The sequence below is a fragment of the Aspergillus mulundensis genome (genome assembly GCF_003369625.1).
Source record: "Aspergillus mulundensis strain DSM 5745 chromosome Unknown scaffold_14, whole genome shotgun sequence".
Classification (NCBI taxonomy): domain Eukaryota; kingdom Fungi; phylum Ascomycota; class Eurotiomycetes; order Eurotiales; family Aspergillaceae; genus Aspergillus; species Aspergillus mulundensis.
In genome coordinates, this window is record NW_020797902.1 from 868,903 (window position 1) to 884,973 (window position 16,071).

At 52.6% G+C, this 16,071-nt stretch overlaps 5 protein-coding genes across 5 annotated transcripts; 1 reads left to right on the forward strand and 4 right to left on the reverse strand.

The window, feature by feature from the left end:
- Positions 1-738: 738 nt before the first annotated feature.
- DSM5745_10255 (pepsin-like aspartic protease) lies at positions 739-2,047 on the reverse strand (the record flags this gene model as incomplete). The annotated part of the gene is made up of 4 exons (XM_026752271.1): positions 739-1,076; positions 1,129-1,353; positions 1,403-1,680; positions 1,731-2,047. The coding sequence occupies 4 exons, from the start codon at positions 2,045-2,047 to the stop codon at positions 739-741; spliced, it is 1,158 nt and encodes a 385-aa protein (XP_026599333.1).
- Positions 2,048-4,419: 2,372 nt separating this feature from the next.
- On the reverse strand, positions 4,420-7,806 carry DSM5745_10256 (Zn(II)2Cys6 transcription factor domain-containing protein; the record flags this gene model as incomplete). Its single annotated transcript, XM_026752272.1, has 6 exons — positions 4,420-5,235; positions 5,284-5,573; positions 5,622-5,669; positions 5,718-6,709; positions 6,757-7,576; positions 7,656-7,806. The coding sequence occupies 6 exons, from the start codon at positions 7,804-7,806 to the stop codon at positions 4,420-4,422; spliced, it is 3,117 nt and encodes a 1,038-aa protein (XP_026599334.1).
- A 634-nt stretch (positions 7,807-8,440) lies between these two features.
- DSM5745_10257 (putative UV radiation resistance protein (UVRAG)) lies at positions 8,441-10,358 on the reverse strand (the record flags this gene model as incomplete). The annotated part of the gene is made up of 2 exons (XM_026752273.1): positions 8,441-10,213; positions 10,278-10,358. The coding sequence occupies 2 exons, from the start codon at positions 10,356-10,358 to the stop codon at positions 8,441-8,443; spliced, it is 1,854 nt and encodes a 617-aa protein (XP_026599335.1).
- Positions 10,359-10,732: 374 nt separating this feature from the next.
- Positions 10,733-11,867, forward strand: DSM5745_10258 (mitochondrial 54S ribosomal protein mL67; the record flags this gene model as incomplete). The annotated part of the gene is made up of 2 exons (XM_026752274.1): positions 10,733-11,023; positions 11,085-11,867. The coding sequence occupies 2 exons, from the start codon at positions 10,733-10,735 to the stop codon at positions 11,865-11,867; spliced, it is 1,074 nt and encodes a 357-aa protein (XP_026599336.1).
- A 753-nt stretch (positions 11,868-12,620) lies between these two features.
- ptcG (type 2C protein phosphatase PTC1) lies at positions 12,621-14,620 on the reverse strand (the record flags this gene model as incomplete). Its single annotated transcript, XM_026752275.1, has 3 exons — positions 12,621-13,040; positions 13,103-14,348; positions 14,442-14,620. The coding sequence occupies 3 exons, from the start codon at positions 14,618-14,620 to the stop codon at positions 12,621-12,623; spliced, it is 1,845 nt and encodes a 614-aa protein (XP_026599337.1).
- Positions 14,621-16,071: the final 1,451 nt, after the last annotated feature.

Below are 16,071 nucleotides of genomic sequence, written 5' to 3' on the forward strand. Positions count from 1 at the left end.
GGCAGGCAGCTGAGGCCTACCCAACGGATTCAACGATGTCCTATCATCAGGCTCAGGATTCTCAACCTCCCCTCTGGCAGCTGTTGGCTCTAGCCTTGGGCACCTTCCAAGACAGTTGGGCGAGCTGCTTGCTTTTTCCTGACAGTCACATCCTTTGTTCTGTTCATCCTTCTTGCCGATCACCTCATCCTTCACCAACCCCCTCGCTGGTAAGATGCATCCGAGGGCGCAGATTATGCAGATTCGCAAACAGAGGGACAAGGAGACGATGGAACAGAAGCTGGGTTTTCGGTTCCGGACTTGGATTGGGATAGCCAGGATATCTTAGGGAAAATGGTGAGGAGAATCCACAGGAAGCATCCTAAGCTTTCGGGGCGTTCGAAACGACCCGTCTAAGGCAGTTCAATGCTCTTCTCCGTCACAGCCGATGTCCTCTTGACAGGAAAGTCAATCCAGAGAGTATACGGCTTTTCGTAGGAGTATGAGTTGCCTCAGCCTTAGCTTTATATTTGATCAGTGTAAACTGCTGAATGCATTCATAGGATCTACCTAGTGCACGGCTATTATTCATTAGAGTACTCCGTACATAATGTTTCTGCCTTCCTTTCCTTCCCCTCGGAAAGAGAAAGAGGCCATAATTACGAAAGAAGGTATCAAGAAAGAGCGGACATTGCCTGGTCTGCAGAAGAAGAAAAAAGGATCGACGGCTCGATCAAGCAGGGCACCGAGTAAAGAAGTTTAAGCTTGAGGTGCAAAACCGATCTGAGGGCCCTCGGAGTCGAAGACGACATACTGGCTCTTCAGGAAAACGTCACCGAGAATTGAGAAGGGGAGACCCTGGTTATTCTGGATGCCTCCAAAGCAGGTGGAGGAGCCGTCCGTGACGGGAGCGTACTTGATGTACTGGCCGGGAACGACGGCATCGTAGCCGTCGATGGTGATGGTGAATGAGGGGAGTCTGGTGGAGCAGGGGAAGGTCCAGCCGCCGTAGAAGGGGTTGTCGAAGGCAAAGGGGACCTGGGAGTAGTAGTCCTCTGCAATGGATTGGTCGATCATGATGAGGGATGTGCCGGTGTCTATACGATGGTTAGAGAATGTTTGTTGGCTCGATGATATGTTTAGGCATACCGGCAATGGCGTCGAAGTCAGTCTCGCCTGCAGTGGCAGAGAACATCCAGAAGCCCTGAGAGCTGTCGACGTCTGTGTAGGTGATATCACCAGTGTACCTGAATTCATCAATATAGCCAAAGTCGAAAGATCCTGGCGCCTGATGCCTGAGGGTTACAGCAAAAAGAGGAGACTCGAGCTGAGACTTGACGCTGTCGAAGAAGGTGGCTTGAGCGCTGGGTTTAACTGATAGTGGGTCAGTAAACTAAAGCTGGACTATGGTCAGCCTGCTCACCAGTGTTGATGGAGCTAAATGCTAGACCGAGCAAACCGTCGTTGTTTTGGTCTTGCGTGAATTGTGCGCTGATCTGAGAGGCGGCCTCGACTGCCTGTCCCCGTGCAGCAACACCTCCGACAGTGACGGTATCCCGGTAAACATCACCACCGGCGCTGCTGCCATCACCATATGAGATCTGCCAACTGTATCCGGGCATCCTGGTTGCATTATCGGATGGCTTGTAGAGGCTGTGCCCAGCAGTTTGGGAAGCCGGAAGCTGGTCGGAAAACACCCATCTAGATAGATTAGCATCAAGTATGCAAGCAAGGCCACGGTCTAGACTCACAGATCTGCGGATCCAGTGTCGAAATCCAAGTTCAGAGTGGTACCACCGACATTGACTGGAGTCAGATACTCGATGTCATACTCTTCCGGGGTGGTCACGGCACTACCCTGGGTGATGGCATCCGAGATGTGTGGGGGAACATTGCCGCCGTATTTGCGCAACCCATTGGCATAGATTGCTGGAAGATTGATCGTGCGCTTGGGAACCTCCTTCAACAGCTGGTCGATAGTGAAGCCCTGACGGGGGGAGATTGTGGGCATCGCAGATGCTACGGCCGCGAGGCCAAATGCTGCTGCAACTTTGCTGAAGACAACCATTCTGGATAATGTGTTGATCAGGACGATGAAAACGGCAAGGTGATGGATTCAGACTCAAATCTCGCCCTAAGAACCAACTGCAGAACAAACAGGACTGGAAGACGAGCTGCTGGGCGAGAAGAGGGGGGATGGAGACAACTTTATAAACAGTGTCCCCCCTCAGAGCGCGAGATAAGCAGTGGAGGAGCATCTCAATCTGCTTGGACAGCAGGTTCCACCTGAGTCGGGTTCTAGCAAGGCCCCGGAGTCCGGAGTACCTGCTCAGGGTACAAAGCATGCCGTACTAGGTACCTGCGAGCGAAGATCCTGCTCATCCATGAGCACGTTATTAAGATCAGGCTCGTCCTAAGTTACACCCGTTTAGATCAAACACAGAGTCCATAGCAGTGATGAAGAGAAGTCAACGCCCGCCTTGACATGAGGGGTTTATGTCAGGCACGAGCGATGCAACTGCGGAGTCGGCAGCATACTGCAATTGCTTGTTCAGGGCCCAAAGAAGCTTCTCAGATGGACTAAGCCGTGGGTCATCGGCCTTGAAGGCCATGCGGGGCTTCTATTTGACCTGCTCCCGCGATCGTCATTTGCGCGTGTCCACCTGGCACCAACAAACAATTGTGGATGTACGAAAAAGCCCGGCCGGCGAATTGCAAAAGAAGCCGGTAGCTCAAGTGGGTTTGGCTGGGAGCTCAGCCTGCTCAGGAGATGGCTGCAGCAGCCTGTAAGACCAAGGGTCTTCCTGCATGCGGGAGGTTGAATCCATGAGGTGAAGAAACACTGGAAGTTGAAGTTGGACAAGTTGGACGTGGTTGGCCGCCGGTCACATGTTCCTATCTACCTTCCACTTCTGGCAACTCTTCAACCCATCCATATTCCATCCATACCCATCCTGTTCATCACAACAGCAGCTCCAGCGCCCCAGGCGAAGCTTTGTCCCAGCAATGATTGTGTTCCATCAGCACCCACCTTCTGGCCATCTACAAACAACGCCGGCCATCCATCAAAGTCCTACCCTTTTGTTGAACCTCCTGCACCCAGTCAAGACATGAATTCATCGAGCCTTTAGATTGTCTCGAACAGTTGCCTCTTCGAACTCGTCCGCAAACTATACCTTCTTAGAACCTGGTCCCAGCGATGAAATGCCGCCCCTGCCGGTGCCGTATCTCCATCCCAAAAAGAAAGAGGGTCTTCCCCTCCCCACCGTTCGGTTTATCGTTGCTCTGAAGCATCGTGATTTGCTGATCGACCACGAGGCTAAAATGCTCTATTGGGCGCTAACCTCTAGGGCCGCCGATCACTGCGTTGCGTACCTCTCTAGACCTTTTACAGCATAGCATCATCCCGAACCCGATCCGCTGGGCCTGAAGAAACACTGAAACAGTCTGAAAGCACCCTGCAGCTCAGGTCGTGGACGTGGTCCTATGCCATTCATGATTTGTTACCCAAGATCTTATGGAATTCCAGTCAGACGAAATATGGATCATGCGAACGAACAAAACCCTACGGAGTACCTAGAAGTGCAGGGCGGCAGTCCTGAGGGAAGCATACACGTTTACCTGCAAGCTTCGGGACACCAGCCGCATGTCCACATGCTTGTACTACATTATGCGGAAAATTGTTGCAATCCCGCCTGCTCGGGTTGTTTCAGATACCGTGGCTTCCGCGTACTTGCAGCTGCTGGCGTCCGTCCTACCTGACACAGCATCTGCCACGGTGCCACCCGTTCTTTGCCTCCGGAGTAACTGGAGCGGCGATGCTTCCGGGCCAATAACTATCAAAGCTAAGGGAAGTGCCACGCGCTTTTATGCCTGCAAGCCTTTACGAGTTCATCTTGGGAATCGCATCTTAGTGTCCCCAGGATACCGCTCGATTCCGCGTCCAGGTTACCATGCCGCGTCTTGACCGGCACCAGCTGTGATGACTGCAGAGAACGAGCGTAAGATCTGTCGAGGTTTTGGCACTTGACTCCGAGTTACTATACCAACGACTGAGGACTGACGAAGAAATGACCCTTCATGTCGCGGAGTAGGCATTATTCTACTCCTTTGAGACGAACTCTCAACGCACGAGGCTGTAATTAGACTATATTCACATCGATATACATCTGCATCCATAGTCACATTGATCGTACAAATCATAAACATAGCGGTGTCCAAGCTATAACGAGAATGACAGACGCAGGTGACCTCCACTCGATACCAAGATACAACGCAAATATAAATATACAAGCACACATATATCCATCAGGGAGGGTATTCAGCATAACCAAGGCAAGAAACATAACCAAGGCAAAGAATGAATGGCAGAAGGAGAAAAGAGGACCCGTCTCAACGGGCATCAACCCAAAATAAGAGCCACAGCGCGGCCCACCAAACCTACGGCTGCATAAACTGCGACGCCAGCCCGCCCCCCGCCGAATCCAACCCAGACCCATCCGCCCCAGCACCACCATCATACTGCTCATTGAGAAGAACCTCAAGCATATCGAACTCGCCGACCATGGGCCCCGTGCCACCGAGCCCCTGATCCACAACGGCAGCCGAAGAATTGAAGAACTGGTCTAGCGGGAGCGCAAACCAATCCGAGACACCGGGCTGTTCGTTCATTGAATGTGAGGGGAGGGCAGAGGATGTTGAGTTTGAACCTGGATTAGATGTGTCCATTTCGCCGGATGGCGGCGTAGACCGGGATTGGTAGAAGTTGTAGTAGACGGATGGTGGGGGTGGCATGAAGCTAACGTTGATGTTGGAGGAGTTGATGGGTTGCGCGGGGATGCCGGCTAGAGGGTCGTGGACTGAGGTCAGAGGGGCTGTTGACGGTGGGTGGGCATCGGCGTAGCCGCCGAGTTGGCTGTGTGCTGAGGAGTGCGCGGGTGGCCAGGTGTGGCTGTTGCTTAGACCATCCTGGCGAGCATGTGGTCCTTCTCGTGGACGGGGTGAGTGGGGGCGTGATGTTGGAGCAGAGGCTCGGTCGTGGCTGGCGCTGGCGCTGTCGCCGTCGCCGCTGCGGTCGAGGGGGGCGAAGCGGAGGAAGCGAGTGCGAATGTTGGCTGTGAGGAGTTCCAAGAGGCGAGCGATGGCGTGGCTTAAGTGGATGTCGTCGACGACGCATGTTCGGAGGGCTTCGACGGTGCGGTCTTGGAGATCAAGCGAGACGCGCACGTCGTCTTCTTTCGCGCCGAGAGTAAATGTCTGATACGGTTAGAGGTAGGACACAACAGTGGGACCTATGAAACTCACTTTGAGAAGGAATATCATGCCAGACAGGATCCGGAAGCAGGTTCGGACGGGGGCATGTTTCAAATGGTCGCCTGGGACTAGGCCCTCAAGCACTGTTGTCAGGATCTTGCGTGACGAATTGACGACCTCTTGGATAAAAGGTTCATTGACGCGGTAGAGTTCCATCAATACATTGAATGACGTGTTTCCTGATGCAGACGACGGTTTATTCTGAGCCTGAGCATCCTCATTCGACATTGTCGTCCACCGGTCGACCACTGCCTGCAGTGCAAGGGAATTGACGTATAATCCTTTCCAAGGCGTTAGTCGATGCCATGAGGTTCGAGGAGGAGACTTACGTGTATATTCATACTCGATAATCAAAATGTGTCTCATTGCGGGGTGCACTGAGAGGATTAGTAGGTGCCAAAAAAAGAGGCGAAGTTGAAACTTACACTCTATTGAGTCCATATTCTGCCGCCATTCTCGAAAGAAAAACTGGAATCGGTCAATCTGATCTCGATAACGACCGCTTCTGATTAGATCAGAAGTCTGTTCACTAGACGCAAACAGGAGCTGGTTGGCCTGATACATGATCTTGGATATCCCAAGCCAGCAATCATGCATCTTATCAACCTCATTGGCTTTTGAACCGGTCACGGGCGTGGGCTGGATGTCGTCAGCCCACTGTGGTAGCGGCAGCATAGAGGGAATGCCTAAGCGGCCACTGCTCTGCGAAATGTACACGAGGATGAGCCGACGGAGTCGACGTTTCCGCGTTTGCTCCGCCGGTGGTTCAGTTAGTGATTTGGCATCGTTCTTCTGGTCAAACACCCCCAGCTCGAACGCTAACGCTTGTGCGGTACTGAGTAACATCCAGGACATCCGGTCTGAGCGCCACGCTGGCTCCAGCCACGTCTGAAAGGCCAATTTCCCCTCAGGCGCACCATGGGAGCCTCGGTGTGCGGTAGGCTCGCCGTCATTGTCTAGGTCTTTATCGTATCGACCCGCCTGGGCGTCAAGGTCGAGTAATGCGTTCTCATCATCTCCAGGAGGGAAATGTAGATTCCGCGGATGCCAGTCGGTCAGAATCAATAGCGCTTCAATCGTGCCCAAAGATCTCAGATTACCCTTGTGACTGATCTTGGCTGAGGTGGGTGCTAAATCAAAAGACCGAGGTTTGTTGATACCGATGCCGTTTCCGCCAAATTTTTCCTGGCCCCAGAACAGACGCTCAATCATTCCACGTAGATACGACCAAAGACGGTCATGGATGTAGAAGGCTCGGGAATGCGCGCCGTCCCCGCTCGGCTTCATGTGCCTCGAGGCAGCGGTCAAGATCGTTACCGCCAGAACAGGTTCCTCGGTGAGGAGAGTGCGATGTGTTGATGGATGTGAGAAATCCGGGATAACAATTGGGCTCAGAGGTGCGAGGTGTTCATAGTAGCTGGCATGATTAGTACAGAGTATTTTTAGTGGGGAAATGAAACTTACTAGGCAACGTAGGCCATCGACTCCTCGACGGAAAGCCAGCCCGCGCGGACGAAACGGAGGCGCGACCATGCCTTGACAGCATCCAGATAGCCTGAGTCTGAAGGGCGCCCAGCAGAGCTCGTCCGATTATCCGGAAGGGACTCTCCAGACACCAACGCACTTCCCTGGTAGAAGTTTCCTGTTTGCGCAGTCGCCGATCTATGCTGCCGTGAAAATGACCCGCCCGCGCTTCGTGGTGTTCCCCCTTGGGTCATGGACGACATTGGCGAAGCGAACGACGATGCCGACTGTCGCGTTGCAGCATACCGGAGGTCCTCCGTCCTCCCCGCCGCCTCCGACAGAAGATGTAAAGCATCATGGCTGTTACTGATTGCAGGCGAGAGTAGCTCAACTGCAGTGCGATTCATCATGGGCTGGTTTCCTTCATGGCTAAATCTTGTAACGGCCGAGTACACCGGGTGCCTTGTAGTCCTTACATCGGAGATAGATGAGTTGGCGGCGTAATGCTGGGTACCGTTATTTGGCGGCGGTAGATGGCTGTTGGATGGAGATTTGTTGAGCCACTTTTGCTGCCCTAGACTGGGCGTATCGAATGAGGAGGGTTCAGGCTGAGGATATGAAGATGATCTCGCGCTGGGGGAAGCATCAACCTTCGCTACATTATCTCCAATCATCATCCGCTTATCGCGGCGCAGTACATCATCGACGGCCGGGCCTTCAACGTCCGAGGTCTTGCGTTTGCGCCGTGTGGCGGAGAACTCGCAGCGCTTACTCTCGCGCCGGCATCGTACACATGGCGGCGGGCGGGGATTATCGACACCTAGGCAGCCAGAACGTGTTAGCATCCGACCCCTCGTGTTTCGGGTACAGGCCGAGTTCCCCGCAGAAGATGAACTCACTCCCAAGGTCACACTTGACTTTGCGTTTGCGACACGGATCGCAGGCCTGATAGCCGCGACGATGCTGGGTGTTTGAAGGCGACGGCGACCTGCGGGCGGAGGTCTCGCGAGAGTAGAGGCCGTCATCCTGCTGCTCGTCGTGTGTCGCCATCATCAAAGGCAAAAACCGCCTAGGCTAGGCGCAGATGGAGTAGATGGGGTCTGTCTGGGGTTTGCCGATGCAAAGCGAGAGCGACCGCCAGAAAGCGTCAAAAGCGGTGGGGAATTTGGAGTCGGGGAAGCGTTGTTTATCAGCCGCCCCCGGGGACTTTCCAGCTGCACGGTGAGATCAAACGAATACAGGACACTCGAATTAGAAGAAAGATGAGGACTCGAGGGCCATTCTGCGAGTTTGAGACAACTGTCCAGCGCTGACTGCGGGGTAGCGAAGAGTAATCGTTCCCTTGCGTCGAGTGGACTGCGACGTGAAGCGGAGATCCAGTGATCGTGACCTTGTTATCAATCGGAATTCCACAGGGCTTGGACCCCTGTTTCTTAGATTATGCCAAGTTCCTCCAAGCTGTCCTTTATGAACCCTGGTCCTCAAATGCCCCTGGGAATGTCACTCGACATATATACAAGTCTCGTTCCTAGTGCGCTAAATATGACCAAGTGCTGTACAGATAGGCTGAACGAGCCGGATAACGAACCAAGACGCTGCAAATAAATCCACTAATGGTACAATCAACCTAGTCGCCCGCGATCACAAACTAGCCAAGTTGCGTAGTTACATCGCCGTTGCCCCGTTAAGCCACGCCAAACGAAGCTGATCCGCTTGGAATGGAGGCAATTGGTTTCTTCCTTTTGTTTAGTGCAATCTCTCCATTCGATGTCGACATTGGACTCAACCCTCGTCGAGGATTCACGGTCTCGCCATACACAACGCTGTCTTCGCTGCCGCGACGGGAGAGACTGGGTGTCAGGCGTCCTGGAAGAAGTCCGCGAATCCCCCCAGCTTTCCTTGCGGGAAGCTCCGACGAGCGTGCGGTTAGAACATACAAAAGATATTTCAAGTTTGGCAGTGTGTGTCGAATATCGAGGACCCGCAGTCCCTGTTTGTTCAGGAGGAACTCGATATCTTTGTTGAGTAAAAACACTCCGTATTCGAACCTGTACTGCACATTGACCGGGTGGAGCGGGTACGTCCTCTGAGGGAGAGAGGTAGACACGGGGTCATGGATTAGCGAGTTTGACAGGTACGGCGTGATCGGATACGGCACTGGAATGGAAAGGTAAAACGATAGCAAGTAAACTAGATGCGCGGTATAGCCAAGCGCTGCTGCCACCGCGTCCCGATCGACATCTGTGAAGTTCGAATTGGGAAGAGCCATGCCAGCAATGGTAAAGGCAAGCGGCTTATCACGGATTGGCTCAATTGGGTAGATATCGAGGATATCTTCAGATATGCGCCGGATCTGGCCCTTGGTTCCTTCTGTATTCTGGTCCAGCAATTTCATGCTGGAGCCGAGTTTCGTTCGCGCATCCGGAAGATGGCTACGCACTGCTTCGCGGTTGCGGGTGCCATGCTCCATGGCTTCTTTTCTGCTCTTGATACTAGCGATCAGCTCTTCCTTGCGTTTGTTGGCCAGGCGCAGTTGTTTGCGCTCGCCTGAGACTGCGTTTCTAGTAAGGGTGAGCTTATCCTTGGCCCGGGACGCTTCGCCTGTGGTGTGCACGGCATGTTGGTTCTTCTCCAGAATTGAGTTGATCTGTGATTCAAGTTTTTCCCGTGTTATCAGGGCATCCTGGATACATTCGTCCAAGTTTGCAAGTCGCATCAGGGCGTCGTACGATGACGTTGACACAGCAGTAGCACTGGATTTAGAATTCGGTGCAGGTAACGGCGTCCGCACTGGTGGAATATCTGTCAGATTTGTGTACACGCCATCTGGAAAATGGAAAAGAACGGAGTTGGCAGGCAGAGGCTGGTGAAAGCTATCCAACGAGCGCCCCAAAAACTGGAGTGACTGAAAGTGCAATTGCAACTCCACCAGCACCATATAGTCATCCATTCTCGCCGTCTTTACCCAGAGTCGTAAAGTAAGATAATCCAAGCGCGAAACAAGCGGTCCGCAGAAGTTGAGATCAAAAGCTCGGAAGTTGGGATTCATCGCATCCTCCACAACCTCACTGACGTACACGGGCTCGTCAATGCCCTCACAATGGATCGAGAACCAAGTGTTTGCCATTCGACTACGCGTGATGTCCTCCAATTTCGACTGTCGCATTTGCGGATCAGGGTCGTTCCATGGCAGGGTACTCTGTCGACGGGCCTGCCGCAAAGAGAGTCGCTGCTCGGTACAGACATTCTGATTGCCAGATAGCGGGGAGGATTTGAGATCCGAGAACGATCGCGATTGGTTTAACGAACGATTAGTTTCCCGCGCGAGTATCTTAGACGGCGATTGAAGGGAGTTTGGAATGTCCTCATCGTCGATTGGTTTCCCGCGAGATCTGCTTGGAGGGTTGACAACAAGGTTCCGGATGGAAACACCTTGTAGATGGCGCAGCTTTCGGCTCTAACGCGATGGTCATCAGCCTTTCGCAAGCCCATTAAATCGCCCCTTGCAGATGATAACTCACCGACGGGAAGTGAAACGGTCTATCGCGGCGACTGCCAGCATCGTCATTGATCAGCCTATCTGCGGTGTTGGCTGTCGCCATTGCGATCCGTCAAGGGAGCTTAATCGCACTTTCGTCCTCATCCAGTCGCCATATAAGCAAATTGATCACAACAATGATAGACGCGACGAGTAACGTTTAATTGTAAAGAAAGGACAAACACTGGAGGTTAAGTTGAGGTTGGGATCTCCAACTCCACTCGGACAGCTGCCGGCTTAGTCTCAAGGCGGTTTCCCCCGTCCGGCCGCCGAAAAATTGATGATCCGCCCTTCACCTTCAACTCCGCCAAACAGACCACCTCACGGACAGCCGATTTCCTTCGCTACCGGCAATGCGATAGAGCGGATTTGGCTCTTTTCCTCCTACGACCACCTTTGACACACTAGACGCGAGGCGCAGACCCGCGTTTGGCCGCAATGGCCTCACAACCAGTCCAGACGAAGACCCTCAAGGGGACCTTCGAAAAGATCCTAGATCCCACCAAGATCGGTACCTGGAACATTATCCGCCGTCCGCCTATTGAGAACCACAGTGTTATCCAGGGCAAACCCCGGGAGCAGAACTCCAATGCGTTCAAGACACATCAATACAAGGAGGGTGTGCGGTTACGGAAGGCCATCAATGCCTTGACGCACGGAAAGAACATCTTCGTCTACCATAACATCCGCACAAACCAGGTGGTGTACTCACTGACGCGATACCTCGAGGTAAGTGGTGCTTTGTATGGGCAGTCATTGCTTCGCCTACTGATGTCGTTGTTCTCGCTAGAAAACCAACGTCCTCAAGCAACTGCTATACCACGGCAAGAAGACCGTCCCCGCGACCCTTCGAAAGGACATGTGGGTTCCCTACTTCTCCGTTCACTTCAACGACTCCAAGATCGGTCTCCGCGCATACCATCTCCTCCGCGAGTTCTCCATGCAACGCCAGCTCGACCCGCCACGGGAAATGATCACTATCACAGAGAAATTCCTTAGCCAGAAGCGACCACGGAGTCCAAAAGAGGCGGAAGAGTTTGACGAGAAATACAACGACAAGATCGGCTGGTTGATGGAGAAGAAGGACCGAGCTCGCGCCGTAATGGACCAGAAGGCTACCAGCGTTGCCGATGTCTCCGCCGTCTTGGCAATCCAGGAACAGGAAATCCAGGACGGATTTGCTGATGGCAAGAGAGGATATCTGACTCGTGGCGCCAGACGCCGTCGCCGGGCAGCTCGCAAGAAGGAAGAGGCCAAGCAGGTTGGGCACGCTGAGCGAATTGCCAACTTCGAAGCCACTCTGAGCACGGATAAAGTCGCCTACAAGATTCAGGACCCTGCGAACGAGTCGACTGAGGGCGCTCCTGTCCGCTCCCCAACAGACATGGTGAAGATCCTCTGGAACGATCTGCATAACGCCCGGTGGGCCGAAACCTGGCCGGAGCGCGTTCTACACGGTGAGTTGGACCTCAGTCGTGACCACGTGATGCCCGGAGCGAAGCCAATTTACGGCGTTGAGATCCTCGCAGACAAGCAGTTCAAGGAGAAGAAGACAGAGGAGGCCACGGCCTAGATGGCGCGCTAGGTCAGTTCAGCTAGCCGCAGCTAGCTAGGCTTTGTATTTTGTATTGATCGATCGACGATGGCCTTCGTGTGGATATTGATTGATATTGGATATCTATATTGTGCTTCTTTACCTTTGCGCATTTGTATTTTTAGATCTTACTCAAGACTCCCTCCTGTATGCCCGGAAGTGAATGTGAATGGCGTTTGAGAGATAGAAAGTAACATACGTCTCTCGTATATCTAGAAAATGCCAGTCATATTTACTCAGTCTTCATGATATCAACATAAGATACAAGTACACGGAGAAGTTGAAGCGCAGCCATGCAGGACGTCTCAACAGTACAGTGTAAACGGCAGGAGCCAGACAGGTCCAGCTCGAAAGGCGCGCCGCGTCAGAACAAATAGATGGTTACTTAACGGAAGTACGTAGAAGCCCGATACCTAAGGCCTTGAGAAAATGGTAAGCGCAAGATGAAACCCATCTGCATAGCCAAAATCTAATTTACAGGCTAGGTGGTAGATAACAAGGGCCCCTGGAGTTCGCGGTCAACGCCAGCCAGTGGCTAAGCCATGAAGTAAACAGTAGAAACTGAAAATGATAAAAAAAATGAAAGTATGTGAAAGGATAAAGCAACAGTACAGAACATAGCGAGAAGAGAATGTCTCATTTCGATTGCAGAATGTCCATAGCTTCAGCGCTTGCTTCTATTTCTTCTTAGATGGCGCTCGAGATATGTGTTGTTATATGTTCGCTGCTCGCTCATGTACTGCTGCCTGCATCGGGCTTGTTCGAATGATGAAGCGTAGCGGCCGGAGCGTTCGGCGAGGCAGACAATTCTGATTCAGGAACTTCGCCTGATGTGTATTCTTCCGGGTCCTCATGAACCTTCTTGAGTGTTTCTGATTCGTCTGTTATTCCAGTGTTCGCCATGCTCTTCCTGGCTCCTTCGACAATCTTATCGGCCTCGCTTACACCGCGCCCAGGATTGCTTTCCAGGTCAACTGTTCGACTGGCAACTTCACGGTGGCGGTCTGCGTTGAGACGAATCACCATGCAGGAAAGGTTGTCGGTACTGAACCGCGCAAGGGCATGATCAACCAGGATCTTGGATGCCTCCTGGGCATCGGGCACATTGCGAATCAGTTCGACAGCCTCTTGGTCACTGCACACGTCCCAGAGCTGCGGGGAAAAAAAACATTAGCATTGTTCGTGAACCACACTGGGAATGGTCATCAACTTACCCCATCACAGGCCAGGATAATGAACTCATCAAGATCTGGCTGGATGACAGTCTCTGTTGTGTACGGATGACCGGTAACAAGATCTTTGATGTACGCATCGCCAAGAGCTCTAGTTACAGCGAGAACGCCGTTAACTCGATTATTAAGAATCAAGCCACCCGCGTTAGCGATCCTTCTCCCCTCATTCTCATCGCTACCCTTGTGGTCGTAAGACAGGCGAAGGGCTTTGCCGTTCCTACACAATATCACACGAGCGTCGCCAACATTGGCAGTATACAGGACACGCTGACGGATGGCCTTCTCACGTAACTTAGTTGGGATAGCAGCAACCGGGGTGGCAGCGGCTTCCTGCGTAGGCGTATCATCGGCCTCCGAATCTGCTCCGCCCTTAGCCGCTGCAGCAGCAGCCGGCCCGATAGCAGAGGAACCGGTAACGGAATTTGAAGTAGGAATTCTATCTTCCCATCTGAGCAATGCAACAACTGCAGTGCAACCACTATTCTTCACAGGCAGCTTTTCAAGTTGCTGGTCAACGGAAGTAAATGTCTGGTCGAGCAGCTCGGGAACAGGAGCGTTTGTGTTCTTGCGCATTACGTCTTCCAGTATCAAATGCAGCTTCTTTCCACACCACTGCGCAGCGAAAGTTCCTGCATGGCCGTCGAAAATCGCAAAGTAACCGTTGTCGGTTTCAACAACGGGCGTCAATTCTCCGGTATTGGAACTATGATCAGACTCATCTGTCTGCGTTGACGGTACAGGGTTGCCAAGGAAATTGTAGAGATAGGCATGGGTGTCTTCCATGGTCCGACGACATTTCTTATTCCGGTCCTCTGTGACACCGACTCTAAAAGACGATCGAGGAGTTGGTGACGACTCGCCCGCGGAGTTGTTCAGTGAACCCTGTGGAACATTGAGCGCCGGGTCCATGTTTCCGTATCTGTGGATGGTGGATGTCTCTGGAAGCGAAGAACTAAGAGCGCTTTCGGTTCGCGGACTACTGAGGCTCAGGGAGTTTTTCGCGCTGGTAAAGAATGACGCCGCTTTTGAGACCGTGCTGCTTCGGCGCTTCTTATCGCCGCCGGGGCTCTGTTCTTCGCTTGCTCTGCGTGCAAAGAAGCCAGGAGGAGGGGGTGATTTCCCTTGAGATCCGCTGGTACCCTCAGTCTGGATACTGAGCGACGGTGTATTTATGGGACCGGAGCGAGAGATAGTATCTGATTTATCTTTGGGTGGGCTCGAGGAGCCACTGAACATTCTGTTCAGCAAGCCACCCTGACCGGAAAAACTTCTTCGCTTACTTCCTGCCAGCTTGAAGGACTTCTTTCAATTCCGCAGGTACAGGTGCGAGCTTGAGAGAACGAAGAGAGGGTAGCGGGGCCGTATGCGAAGGGCGATGTTGACGTAGCGGGGAATCGCGGCGGAGCAGAGGGGATAGCGCTGGATGAGAAGGATATGGTCAGCAACCGGCGCTATGCAATGACAGCTGTTGAAGCTGGGGTTGGATGCGCGGCGGGCCATTTTGAAGCCTCAGATGACTCTCAATCAGCACTGTCGTCGGATGATGCTTGGTACCGCAGGGATCCAAGCTCCTCCTTGGGGAACCCAACAACAGTGACTGACGGAGGGCAAACAAGAGTTTCAAATGGACCGCCACATGCTTTTCTGTCCAACCTGGGCTGAAGGGGCGGGTTTGTTTGTCTCGGGCACGGCGAGCGATAGGCCACCCCGCTGCGCGCTTGGATCAAGATCACAAGTCTGGGCGGAGATGGAGGGATTCAAGGCACTCACGGAGACAGTGGACAAGAGAGAGGTTGCTCCCTGTACTGAGAGAAGCTGTAGCGGCCCGAATTGTCGGAAGGGCAGGAGACGTGAGGAAGGTGGAGGAGGGATCGATTGATATTTATTAATAGTAGTTTCATACACTGCAGTAAGGTGAGTTTGCCCAGAACGAGATGCCACCGGGGCTTCCAATCATCGCCGGTAGCGTCGGATTTAACGGTTAACGTGACCATGAACGGGTGGAGCCCAAATCAACTTAGAACGATCAAGTAATAATGCTATTTTGTCCTGAATTATCGATGGCATATAAATAACGTGTATAAGAGCAGGCAAAGTGAGGTTTCTGCCCGGAATTCGATGACAGCTACCTAACGTACCTAGCCCATTATTCCTACTTACAGCCGTCTAGGAATTCGCCCCAACGTGGGATGAGGATGGCGTCAGTGAATGGGGGCATCTTTGGATCGGCCATCCTTTGTCAACAACCATTGTTATTGCAGGATCTGGGCCGCTTCTTAAAATATCGATCTACTAAGTAAATAACTGTCTACCTAGGTCAGGACCCTCCCAGTCTAAGATGCGAGTAGCCTCATTATTCAGGGACCTGTCTCTACTTCCTTACAAAGCTTGGCATCCACCTAAATGAGGCAGGAAAGCCTGTCTGCCACGTGATTCATGACGTACCGTACAGCAATGGCTAAGATGAGGCTGGCTCCGAAGATGGAAGGAATGGAGCTTCGGGCGGCGGTATGGGGCTGGCAAGACTGCCGATGGCGGGCGTGTTGGGCATGAGGCTTGGGAGCATCTGCGTATGTTTGCTAGCTTCTGGTTAGCTTTCGTATTCTCACATGGTCAATTCTACCTATAAGAGTTTGGGCAGTTGTAGACTAGGTAGCTGGTGTTCCGCGCTTCCGCGCCCAGAGGTGGAAATATATGTATAGGTTCGCTGACCGGAGATCTTTACTCAGGAGCCTGCACATCCGCTGACTATTACACTGCGAATCCCACCGGATCGTGGACATGGACACCAGTAAAATAACCGAAAACAAACTTCACAGGGCTTACCACGCCTTTATACCTCCAATTAGCAAACCATCTTCCGTACTCGTAGAACTTCTCGAATCATGCAGCTTTTATCGATAAGATAGAAATTCCACGTGACACGCGTAGAGCTTTGAGGCGTGGAAAGG